Below are 13,227 nucleotides of genomic sequence, written 5' to 3' on the forward strand. Positions count from 1 at the left end.
GCCTTGTACTTCCCAAGCGCTTAGTACAGTGCTCTGCACGCAGTAAGCGCTCAATAAATACGACTGCTGCTGCTGATGATGGGCAGATCCCAGCCCCTCAACCCCTGGGGAATGGGGCAGAAATGAGGGAAGAGGCTGGTAGAGAAAGAAAAGAAGGGTAGTTTATTAGTGTCACTGCACCCATCCCCACAGGCCACCCTGCCACCCGCACCCGTGGCCAGGGTGGCCCAGGGGGAAGGGGGACTAGGCTAGACGCCCAGCCTTCGCCTCGTTCTTCCGTGGCGTTGGTTGCGCCCACAGCTTCTGCTTCTGGAGGGTCGATCAGCGGGGTCCAGGCTCGTGGATGGACAGGAGTGGGGGGAGCGAAGCTGGGGTTCAGGGGGTGATGCTGATGTGGAAGGGGAGAGGCCATTGATTCATTCATTCATTCATTCAATCGTATTTATTGAGCTCTTACTGTGTGCAGAGCACTGTACTAAGCGCTAGCCCGGGCGGGCCCTGCTGGGGGCTAAGAGCTGGGCGGCCGCAAGGGTTGTGATGCCATGTCGACCAATAATAATCAGAATTTCTGGTATTTGTGAAGCGCTTGCACATCAGGCCAACTTGTACTTCCCAAGCGCTCCGTACAGTGCTCGGCACACAGTAAGCGCTCAATAAATACGACTGATTGATCAGGCGGGATCCCTGCCCCTCATGGGGCTCACAGTCACCATCGTTCCCCGATGAAGTAATTGAGGCCCAGAGAAACAAAGTGATTCAAGTAGGGGCTCCCATTCTATTTATTTTATTTTGTTAGTATGTTTGGTTTTGTTGTCTGTCTCCCCCTTTTAATAATAATAATAATAATAATGGCATTTATTAAGCGCTTACTATGTGCAAAGCACTGTTCTAAGCGCTGGGGAGATTACAAGGAGATCAGGTTGTCCCACGGGGGGGGCTCACAGTTTTAATCCCCATTTTACAGATGAGGGAACTGAGGCCCAGAGAAGTCAAGTGACTTGCCCAAAGTCACACAGCTGACAACTGGCGGAGCCGGGATTCGAACCCATGACCCCTGACTCCAAAGCCCGGGCTCCTTCCCCTGAGCCACGCTGCTTCCCTTTTAGACTGCGAGCCCGCTGTTGGGTAGGGACCGTCTCTAGATGTTGCCAACTTGGACTTCCCAAGCGCTTAGTCCAGTGCTCGGCACACAGTAAGCGCTCAATAAATACGATTGATTGATTGATTGATTGATTAAACCAAGGCCCTGCTAGACTGTGAGCCTGTTGTTGGGTAGGGACCGTCTCTCTGTGTCGCCAACTTGTCCTTCCCAAGCGCTCAGTCCAGTGCTCTGCACACAGGAAGCGCTCAATAAATACGATTGACTGAACATATTTATTACTCTATTTATTTATTTATTTTACTTGTACATTCCTATCCTATTTATTTTATTTTGTTGGTCTGTTTGGTTCTGTTCTCTGTCTCCCCCTTTTCGACTGTGAGCCCACTGTTGGGTAGGGCCTGTCTCTATGTGTTGCCAATTTGGACTCCCCAAGCGCTTAGTCCAGTGCTCTGCACATAGTAAGCGCTCAATAAATACGACTGATTGATTGATTTTGATCGACTGACTGAACGAACGAAGGCAAGGCCGCGCACCAGACGAGGGGTGGGACGGGGATTAGAACTCGTGACCGTCTGAGATCCCGGGTCCCGGGCTCTATCCCCTGTGGAAGTCACTAACGATGACCCCGGTGGCCACCAGCACGACGATGAGGATGAAGAAGGCCAGGCTGAGGACCAGGGCCGTGATGTTGAGGCATCTGGAGGTGGAGGCGTAGCCGTGAGCCCCGCTCACGTCCCCGAGGACTTTGCGGTCTCTCGCCTGGGGGACAATCGGAGACAGACGGTCAGCAAGGCCGGTGGACTTCGTTCAGTCGTCGTTCACTCCATCTTACTTGTTGAGCGCTCACTGTGTGCGGAGCGCTGTACCAAGCGCTTGGAAATAATAATAATAATAATAGCACTTATTAAGCGCTTACTATGTGCTCTTATCAACCCCAGCGCTTAGTACAGTGATTGGCGCGTGGCGAGCGCTTGAGATTATTATTATCTAAATCAATATATAATATCGATTTATTTATTATATATATTTATATAAATTATATCATATAAACGTTACTCTATTTGTACATATTCTCTTTATTATTTATTTATTATATATATTTATATAAATTATATAAACGTTACTCTATTTGTACATATTGATTCTCTTTATTTTATTTTGTTCGTACGTTTTGCTCTCTTGTCGATTTTGTTTTGTTAATATGTTTCGTTTTGTTCTCCGTCTCCCCCTTCTAGACTGCGAGCCCGCCGTTGGGTAGGGACCGTCTCTAGATGTTGCCAACTTGGACTTCCCAAGCGCTTAGTCCAGGGCTCTGCACGCAGTAAGCGCTCAATAAATACGATTGAATGAATGAATGAATGAATGCTATGTGCTTACTATGTGTACATAGTAATTATTATAACTATGTGTACATAGTAATTATTACTACTATGTGTACGCAGTAGTTATCATTACTATGTGTACCTAGTAATTATCATAACTACGTGTACATAGTAATTATTATAACTACGTGTACGTAGTAATTATTATTACTACGTGTACGTAGTGATTATTATAACTACGTGTACGTAGTGATTATTATTACTACATATACGCAGTGATTATTATTACTACGTGTACGTAGTGATTATTACTACGTGTACGTAGCGATTATTATTACTACATGTACGTAGTGATTATTACAACTACGTGTACGAGGGGATTATTATTACTACGTGTACGTAGTGATTATTACTACTATGTGTACATAGTGATTATTATTACTACATGTACATAGTGATTATTATTACCACGTGCACATAGTGATTATTATTACTACGTGCACGTAGTGATTATTATTACTACGTGCACGTAGTGATTATTATTACTACGTGTACGTAGTGATTATTATTACTATGTGTACGTAGTGATTATTATTACTATGTGTGTACATAGTAATAATTATTACTATGTGTACAAAGTAATTATTATAACAATGTACACACAGTAATTATTACTATGCGTACATAGTAATTATCATTACTGTGTGTATATAGTAATTATCATTACCATGTGTACATAGTAATTATCATTACCATGTGTACATAGTAATTATTATACCCACATGTACATAGTAATTATCATAACCATGTGTACATAGTAATTATTATTACTATGTGTAAATAGCAATTATTATAACTGTGTGTACATAGTAATTATTATTACTATGTGTTCATAGTAATTATTACTACTATGTGTACATAGTAATTATTACTGCTATGTGTACATAGTAATTACTACTACTATGTGCAAAGCACTGTTCTAAGCGCTGGGGAGGTTACAAGGTGATCAGGTTGTCCCACGGGAGGCTCACAGTCTTAATATGGCAATAAAGAGAGACCATCCCTGCCCACATCAGGCTTACAGTCTAGAGGAGGGGAGACAGACATCAAAGCGAGTAAACAGGCAAAAATATAAACAAGTAATAATAATAATGGTATTTGTTAAGTGCTTACTATGTGCAAAGCACTGTTCTAAGCGCTGCAGGGGGATACAAGGTAATCAGGTCATCCCACGCGGGGCTCACAATCTCAATCCCCATTTTCCAGATGAGGGAACTGAGGCCCAGAGAAGCTACGTGGCATGCTCAAAGTCACCCAGCTGACAACTGGCAGAGCTGGGATTTGAACCCATGACCTCTGACTCCAAAGCCCGGGCTCTTTCCACTGAACCACGCCTTCAGAGAGGTGGGAAGGTGGGAAGAGCGACTGGCGGATTTGAGGAGGGGGGGACAGACAAGAGAGGGGCCGGAGTGAACTGCAGGGTGGCCCCCTCCCCCTGGGATCCCCTAGAACAGTGCTTTACACATAGTAAGCGCTTCTAGACTGTGAGCCCGCTGTTGGGTAGGGACCGTCTCTATATGTTGCCAACTTGGACTTCCCAAGCGCTTAGTACAGTGCTCTGCACACAGTAAGCGCTCAATAAATGATTGAATGAATGAATGAATAAATGCCATTATTATTATTATTATTAAGAGAAGTGGCGTGGCTCAGTGGAAAAGAGCACGGGCTTTGGAGTCAGAGGTCATGGGTTCAAATCCCGGCTCTGCCAATTGTCAGCTGTGTGACTTCGGGCAAGTCACTTCACTTCTCTGTGCCTCAGTTCCCTCATCTGTAAAATGGGGATTAAGACTGTGAGCCCCCCGTGGGACAACCCAATCACCTTGTAACCTCCTCAGCACTTAGAACAGTGCTTTGCACATAGTAAGCACTTAATAAATGCCATTATTATTATTATTATTATTATTATTAAGAGAAGTGGCGTGGCTCAGTGGAAAAGAGCATGGGCTTTGGAGTCAGAGGTCATGGGTTCAAATCCCAGTTCTGTCAATTGTCAGCTGTGTGACTTCGGGCAAGTCACTTCACTCCTCCGTGCCTCAGTTCCCTCATCTGTAAAATGGGGATTAAGACTGTGAGCCCCCCGTGGGACAACCCGATCACTTTGTAACCTCCTCAGCACTTAGAACAGTGCTTTGCACATAGTAAGCGCTTAATAAATGCCATTATTATTATTATTATTAAGAGAAGCGGTGTGGCTCAGTGGAAAAGAGCACGGGCTTTGGAGTCAGAGGTCATGGGTTCAAATCCTGGCTCTGCCAATTGTCAGCTCTGTGACTTCGGGCAAGTCACTTCACTTCTCTGTGCCTCAGTTCCCTCATCTGTAAAATGGAGATTAAAACTGTGAGCCCCTCGTGGGACAACCCGATCACTTTGTAACCTCCTCAGCACTTAGAACAGTGCTTTGCACATAGTAAGCGCTTAATAAATGCCATTATTATTATTATTATTATTATTAAAGAGAAGCGGCGTGGCTCCGTGGAAAAGAGCACGGGCTTTGGAGCCAGAGGTCATGGGTTCAAATCCTGGCTTTGCCAATTGTCAGCTGTGTGACTTCGGGCAAGTCACTTCACTTCTCTGGGCCTCAGTGACCTCATCTGTAAAATGGGGGTTAAGACTGTGAGCCTCACGGGGGACAACCTGATGACCTTGCATCTAACTTCTCTGTGCCTCAGTTCCCTCATCTGTAAAATGGGGATTAAGACTCTGAGCCCCCCATGGGACAACCTGATCACCTTGTAACCTCCTCAGCGCTTAGAACAGTGCTTTGCACATAGTAAGTGTTTAATAAATGCCATTATTATTATTATTATTAAGAGAAGTGGCGTGGCTCAGTGCAAAAGAGCACGGGCTTTGGAGTCAGAGGTCATGGGTTCAAATCCCGGCTCTGCCAATTGTCAGCTGTGTGACTTCGGGCAAGTCACTTCACTTCTCTGGGCCTCAGTGACCTCATCTGTAAAATGGGGGTTAAGACTGTGAGCCTCACGGGGGACAACCTGATGACCTTGCATCTAACTTCTCTGTGCCTCAGTTCCCTCATCTGTAAAATGGGGATTAAGACTGTGAGCCCCCCGTGGGACAACCCGATCACCTTGGAACCCCCTCAGTGCTTAGAACAGTGCTTTGCACATAGTAAGCGCTGAACAAATGCCATTATTATTATTATTATCCCCTGCCTGCCCCCCGCCCCCCTTGTCCGGGAGTGGGGGAGAGGGGTGTGGATTGGAGAGTCCCACGCCGTGGGTGAGTGCTGGGCCTTGGGCCCCTGGACTCGGTGGTCCTGTTGCCCCCCAACCAAAGTTCAACTGGAAAAGTCAGTTAAATGGCCCCCGGGGGCCCAGGAGGCGGTGGCACAGCTGGACTCGGCCCACCCCTGGACCCCCAACTCTACAACCAGACACTCACACTCACACTCACACACTCTCTTCCCGGGAGGACGAGTGAGCTGTAATAATAATAATAATTTTGGTATTTGTTAAGCGCTTACTATGTGCAAAGCACTGTTCTAAGCGCTGGGGAGGATACAAGGTGATCAGGTTGTCCCATGGGGGACTCACAATCTTAAACCCCATTTTACAGACGAGGTAACTGAGGCACAGAGAAGTTAAGTGACTTGCCCAGAGTCACACAGCTGACAAGCGGCAGAGCTGGGATTTGAACCCATGACCTCTGACTCCCAAGCCCGGGCTCTTTCCACTGAGCCACGCTGTAGAGACAGACAGACAGACAGACAGACAGACAGACAGACACACACACACACACACTCTCTCTCTCTCTCTCTCTCTCTCTCTCTCTCTCTCTCTCTCTCTCTCTCTCTCTCTCTCTCTCTTTCTCTCTCTCTCTCTCTCTCTCTTCCCCCCGCCCAGCTAGGACCCCTGGGGGACATGACACTACTGTGTCTTGGCCCTACTGAGAGCTCACCTCCTCCAGGAGGCCTTCCCAGACTGAGCCCCCTCCTTCCTCTCCCCATCATTCATTCATTCAATCGTATTTATTGAGCGCTTACTGCGGGCAGAGCACTGGACTAAGCGCTTGGGAAGTCCAAGTTGGCAACATCTAGAGACGGTCCCTACCCAACAGCGGGCTCACAGTCTTGAAGGGGGAGACAACAAAACAAAACACATTAACAAATAAAATAAATAGAATACATATGTACAAATAAATAGAGTAATAAATCTGTAGAAATCAATCAATCAATCAATCATATTTATTGAGCGCTTACTGTGGGCAGAGCACTGTACTAAGCGCTTGGGAAGTACAAGTTGGCAACATAAAGAGACGGTCCCTACCCAACAGTGGGCTCACAGTCTAGAAGGGAGAGACAGAGAACAAAACAAAACATATTAACAGAATAAAATAAATAGAATATGTACAAGTAAAATAAATAGAGTAATAAATACGTACAAACATATATATATATATATATATACGGGTGCTGTGGGGAAGGGAAAGAGGTAAGGCTGAGGGATGGAGAGGGGGAGGAGGGGGAGAGGAAGGAGGGGGCTCACTCTGGGAAGGCCTCCTGGAGGAGGTGAGCTCTCAGTAGGGCCTTACCCCCATCCCCCCTGCCTTACCTCCTTCCCCTCCCCACAGCACCTGTATATATGTATATTTGTTTCTACATATTTATTTATTTATTTATTTTATTTGTACATATTTATTCTATTTATTTTATTTTGTTAATAGGTTTTGTTTTGTTGTCCGTCTCCCCCTTCTAGACTGTGAGCCCGCTGTTGGGTAGGGACTGTCTCTAGAGGTTGCCAACTTGGGCTTCCCAAGCGCTTAGCCCAGGGCTCTGCACACAGTCAGCGCTCAATAAATACGATTGAATGAAGGAATGAAAGACACGCGAGCACACACAATCACACACTCCCACTTAACAATCACACACACACTCTCTCTCTCTCTCTCTCTTCCCCGGCCCAGCTAGGACTTCCGGGGGACCGGTGGGCTCTAGACACACACACACACACACACACACACACACACACACACACACACTCTCTCTCTCTCTCTCTCTCTCTCTCTCTCTCTCTCTCTTATGGGCTCTAGACACACACACACACACACACACTTGCTCACTCACTCTCTTCCCACTGGGAGGACGAGTGAGTTGTAGACACACACACTCGCACCCTCACACTCACACACTTTCTTTCTCTTCCCCCGGCCCAGCTAGGACTCCCGGGGGACAAGTGAGCTCTAGACACACACACACACACACACACTCTCTCTCTCTCTCTCTCTCTCTCTCTCTCTCCCCCCCCCCCCCCCCCCCGGCCCAGCTAGGACTCCCGGGGGACCGGTGGGCTCTATACACACACACACACACACACACACACACACACTCTTATGGGCTCTAGACACACACACACACACTTGCTCACTCACTCTCTTCCCACTGGGAGGACGAGTGAGTTGTAGACACACACACTCGCACCCTCACACTCACACACTTTCTTTCTCTTCCCCCGGCCCAGCTAGGGCTCCCGGGGGACAAGTGAGCTCTAGACACACACACACACACACACTCTCTCTCTCTCTCTCTCTCTCTTATGGGCTCTAGACACACACACACACACACACACACTTACTCACTCACTCTCTTCCCACTGGGAGGACGAGTGAGTTGTAGACACACACACTCGCACCCTCACACTCACACACTTTCTTTCTCTTCCCCCGGCCCAGCTAGGACTCCCGGGGGACAAGTGAGCTCTAGACACACACACACACACACTCTCTCTCTCTCTCTCTCTCTCTCTCTCTCTCTCTCTCTCTCTCTCTCTCTCTCTCTCTCTCTCTCTCTCTCTCTCTCTCTCTCTCTCTCTCTCTCTCTCTCTCTCTCTTCCCCGGCCCAGCTAGGACTCCCGGGGGACCGGTGGGCTCTAGACACACACACACACACACACACACACACACACACTCTTATGGGCTCTAGACACACACACACACTTGCTCACTCACTCTCTTCCCACTGGGAGGACGAGTGAGTTGTAGACACACACACTCGCACCCTCACACTCACACACTTTCTTTCTCTTCCCCCGGCCCAGCTAGGGCTCCCGGGGGACAAGTGAGCTCTAGACACACACACACACACACTCTCTCTCTCTCTCTCTCTCTCTCTCTCTCTTATGGGCTCTAGACACACACACACACACACACACTTACTCACTCACTCTCTTCCCACTGGGAGGACGAGTGAGTTGTAGACACACACACTCACACCCTCACACTCACACACTTTCTTTCTCTTCCCCCGGCCCAGCTAGGACTCCCGGGGGACAAGTGAGCTCTAGACACACACACACACACACACACACACACACACACACACACACACACACACACTCTCTCTCTCTTATGGGCTCTAGACACACACACACAAACACACACACTTACTCACTCACTCTCTTCCCACTGGGAGGACGAGTGAGTTGTAGACACACACTCTTTCTTTCTCTTCCCCCGGCCCAGCTAGGCCTCCCGGGGCACAAGTGAGCTCTAGACACACACACACACACACACACACACACACACTCCCTCCCTCCCTCCCCCTCTCCCAGACACACACACACACACACACACACACTCTCTCCCTCTCTCCCTCCCTCCCCCCGGGTGCGCACTTTCGGTCGGTGGCTTCTGCAAACCCGCAGCCTGTTTAGATTACGGTTGAGCCAGAAGTGTGTCAATCAATCACTCAATCAATCAATCGTATTTATTGAGCGCTTACTGTGTGCAGAGCACTGGACTAAGCGCTTGGGAAGTCCAAGTAGGCAACATCTAGAGACGGTCCCTACCCAACAGTGGGCTCACAGTCTAGAAGGGGGAGAAGTGTGTCCTCGGGAGAACACACACACAAATACACACACACAACCTGCCCTCACCTACACTCACTCACCTACACACTCCCTGATGGACTCACACACACACACACACAAAAGACCACAATCACACGCACACATACACTCACCGGTGTACTCACACAAAAAACCACACACACTCATTCGTGGGTCTCACCCACCCTCGCCCCCACTTGTCCACCCTCCCTGACGGACTCAAACATACACTCACAAAACACACACACACACCCTCACACACACTCACGGATGGACTCACATAAAAATACACACATACTCACTGATGGACTCCACGCACACACACACACACACTCATTCGTGGGCCTCAACCACCCTCGCCCCCACTTGCCCAAACTCCCTGATGGACTCACACACAAAAACACACACAAAACACACAAACACACACACATATAAAAGACCACACACACTCACTGATGGACTCTTACACACACACACACATAAAAACCACGCATACTCACTGATGGACTCTTACACACACACACACCAAAACACACACACAGAGACACTCATTCATGGGTCTAATCCCCCTGCGCCCCCATTTGCCCACACTGCCTGATGGACTCACACACAAAAAAACACACAGCACACACACACACAGACACACAAACCATACACACTAACTGATGGACTCTTATACACACACACACACACACACACACTCATTCGTGGGTCTAACCCCCTCCTCCCATTTGCCCACATTCCCTGATGGACTCACACACACACATAAACACACACACACACACACACACACACACACACACACACTCATTCATGGGTTTAACCCCCCCTCCCCAGCCCCCATTTGCCCACACTCCCTGATGGACTCACACACACAAACACACACAAAACATACACATACACATACAAAAACCACACTCACTGATGGACTCTTACACACACAAACACACACACACTCATTCATGGGTCTAACACCCCCCCACCCCCGCCCCGCGCCCCTATTTGCCCACACTCCCTGGTGGACTCACACACACACACACACATAAAAAAACCACACACACTCAACTGATGGACCCACACACACACAAATGCACATACACAGACACTCATTCATGGGCCTAACACCCCCTCCCCCCCCACCCCGGCGCTCCCAGTTGCCCACACTTCCTGATGGACTCACACACACACACACACACAAAAAAAAAAACCACGCACTTCCTGATGGACTCACACACACACAAACATACAAAAACCACACACACTCACTGATGGACTCTCTCTCTCTCTCTCTCTCCCTCTCTCTCTCTCTCTCTCTCTCACACACACACACACACACACACACACACTCACTGGTGGGTCTCTCCTCTCCCCCCCCCCCCCCCCGTGCCCCCACTTGCTCACACCTACTTGGTGGACGCCCCCACTTTCAGGCTGCCCCTGGGCCCACCCGGCCCCGCGGAGACACACAAACGCACACACACACACATACTCTGGGCCTCAGTTCCCTCATCTGGAAAATGGGGATGAAAACTGTGAGCCCCACATGGGACAACCCGATTATCTTGTATCTACCCAGCGCTTAGAACAGTGCCTGACACATAGTAAGAGCTTAACAATAATAATAAGAATGATGGTATTTGTTAAGCGCTTAACTATGTGCCAGGCACTGTTCTAAGCGCTGGGGTGGATACAAGGTCATCAGGTTGTCCCATGTTCAAGCGCTTAGTACAGTGCTCTGCACACAGTAAGCGCTCAATAAATACGATTGAATGACTGGGGCTCACAGTTTTAATGAGAAGCAGCATGGCTCAGTGGAAAGAACCCGGGGTGGGGAGTCAGAGGTCATGGGTTCGAATCCTCACTCAGCCACTTGTCAGCTTTGTGACCTTGGGCAAGGCACTTCACTTCTCTGTGCCTCAGTTACCTCCTCTGTAAAATGGGGATGAAGACTGTCAGCCCCATGGGGGACAATCTGATCGTCTTGTATCCCCCCCCAACGCTTAGAACAGTGCTTGGCACATAGTAAGCGCTTAACAAATACCATCCTTATTATACAAGGAGATCAGGTTGGACACAGTCCATGTCCCACGTGGGGCTCACAGTCACAATCCCCATTTTACAGATGAGGTCGCTGAGCCCCGGAGAATAATAATAATAATAATGATGGCCATTTATTAAGTGCTTACTATGTGCAAAGCACTGTTCTAAGCGCTGGGGAGGTTACAAGGTGATCAGATTGTCCCATGGGGGGGCTCACAGTCTTCACCCCCATTTTGCAGATGAGGGAACTGAGGCCCAGAGAAGTAAAGTGACTTGCCCAAGGTCACACAGCAGACAAGTTGTGGAGCTGGGATTAGAACTCACAACCAAAACTATTATACACCCCCCCACACACCTACACAACGCCACACACCTCCTCCCCCGTGAGAGGGGTGGGGGTGGGGCCCAGGAGAAGCAGCGTGACTCAGTGGAAAGAGCACGGGCTTTGGAGTCAGAGGTCATGGGTTCAAATCCCGACTCCACCAAGTGTCAGCCGTATGACTTTGGGGAAGTCACTTCACTTCTCTGGGCCTCAGTTCCCTCATCTGTAAAATGGGGATTAAAACTGTGAGCCCCCCGTGGGACAACCTGATCACCTTTCATTCATTCAGTCGTATTTATGGATCAATCAATCAATCAATCGTATTTATTGAGCGCTTACTGTGTGCAGAGCACTGTACTAAGCGCTTGGGAAGTACAAGCTGGCAACATATAGAGACGGTCCCTACCCAACAGTGGGCTCACAGTCTAGAAGAGCACTTACTGTGTGCAGAGCACTGTACTAAGCGCTTGGGAAGTACAAGCTGGCAACACATAGAGACAGTCCCTACCCAACAGTGGGCTCACAGTCTAGAAGAGCGCTTACGGTGTGCAGAGCACTGTACTAAGCGCTTGGGAAGTACAAGTTGGCAACCTATGGAGACGGTCCCTACCCAACAGCGGGCTCACAGTCCAGAAGGGGGACCTTGTAACCTCCTCAGCGCTTGGAACAGTGCTTCGCACGTAGTAAGCGCTTAGTAAATACCATCATTATTACTATAATTACCCAGCCAGCCCCGCAGAGTTGGGGGTCAGGGGTCCCACCTTCACGGAGAAGATGAAGGCGACGAAGCCGAGGCAGCAGATGTTCATGTAGAGCGTGTTGAAGAGGGACCAGGTCAGGTAGTCGGGGGGCGGGGGGCTGAAGGCCTGGACGTTGAGGACCGTGGTCCCACGGGGGTCAGGCCTGCTCCCGTCGCTCAGTACAGCGATCTCGTGCTCGTCCCGCAGCATCTCGTAGCGGGGCGGGAATGAGGGGCCGACGTTAGGGCCCACGAAAGGCAGGCCCGAGCTGCTCATCGTCCGGCCACTAAGTGTGGCCCAGGGCCCGGTGGGACGGGACGGGATGGGACACGGGACGGGATGGGACACGGGATGGGATGGGACGGGACAGGAAAGAACCACCCTCCGGGAGGCGGAGGCTTTAGCCAAGTTTCTTTTTCCCAGCTGCAGAAACTCTAGAGAGGCAGGAGAGATCTGGCCAGAGAAAAAGAAAGTCCACCCCACATGCCTCACTGCCCGGGTTGGGGGCGGCCTTTCCCCCATCTGTTGAGAAGCAGCATGACTTTAATAGTAATAATAATGGTATTTGTTAAGTGTTTAATAATAATGATAATAATAGCATTTACTAAGTGCTTACTATGTGAGACTGGCACGGCGGGAGGGCGGGCGAGGCTTCCTGTGACAGGGAACGTCTCCCACTGTTGGGTAGGGACTGTCTCTATATGTTGCCAACTTGGACTTCCCAAGCGCTTAGTACAGTGCTCTGCACACAGTAAGCGCTCAATAAATACGATTGATTGATTAATACTAATAATAATGATGA

At 49.0% G+C, this 13,227-nt stretch overlaps 1 protein-coding gene across 1 annotated transcript; it reads right to left on the reverse strand.

Moving 5' to 3' along the window:
• Positions 1-1,540: 1,540 nt before the first annotated feature.
• LOC119943592 (interferon-induced transmembrane protein 3-like) lies at positions 1,541-12,753 on the reverse strand. The gene is made up of 2 exons (XM_038764674.1): positions 12,447-12,753; positions 1,541-1,861 (listed from the first exon to the last, which is right to left on the reverse strand). Exons 1-2 carry the CDS (start codon positions 12,699-12,701, stop codon positions 1,697-1,699), a joined length of 420 nt encoding a protein of 139 aa, XP_038620602.1. The 5' UTR covers positions 12,702-12,753; the 3' UTR covers positions 1,541-1,696.
• Positions 12,754-13,227: the final 474 nt, after the last annotated feature.

Source organism: Tachyglossus aculeatus, chromosome 22, assembly GCF_015852505.1.
Source record: "Tachyglossus aculeatus isolate mTacAcu1 chromosome 22, mTacAcu1.pri, whole genome shotgun sequence".
NCBI lineage: Eukaryota > Metazoa > Chordata > Mammalia > Monotremata > Tachyglossidae > Tachyglossus > Tachyglossus aculeatus.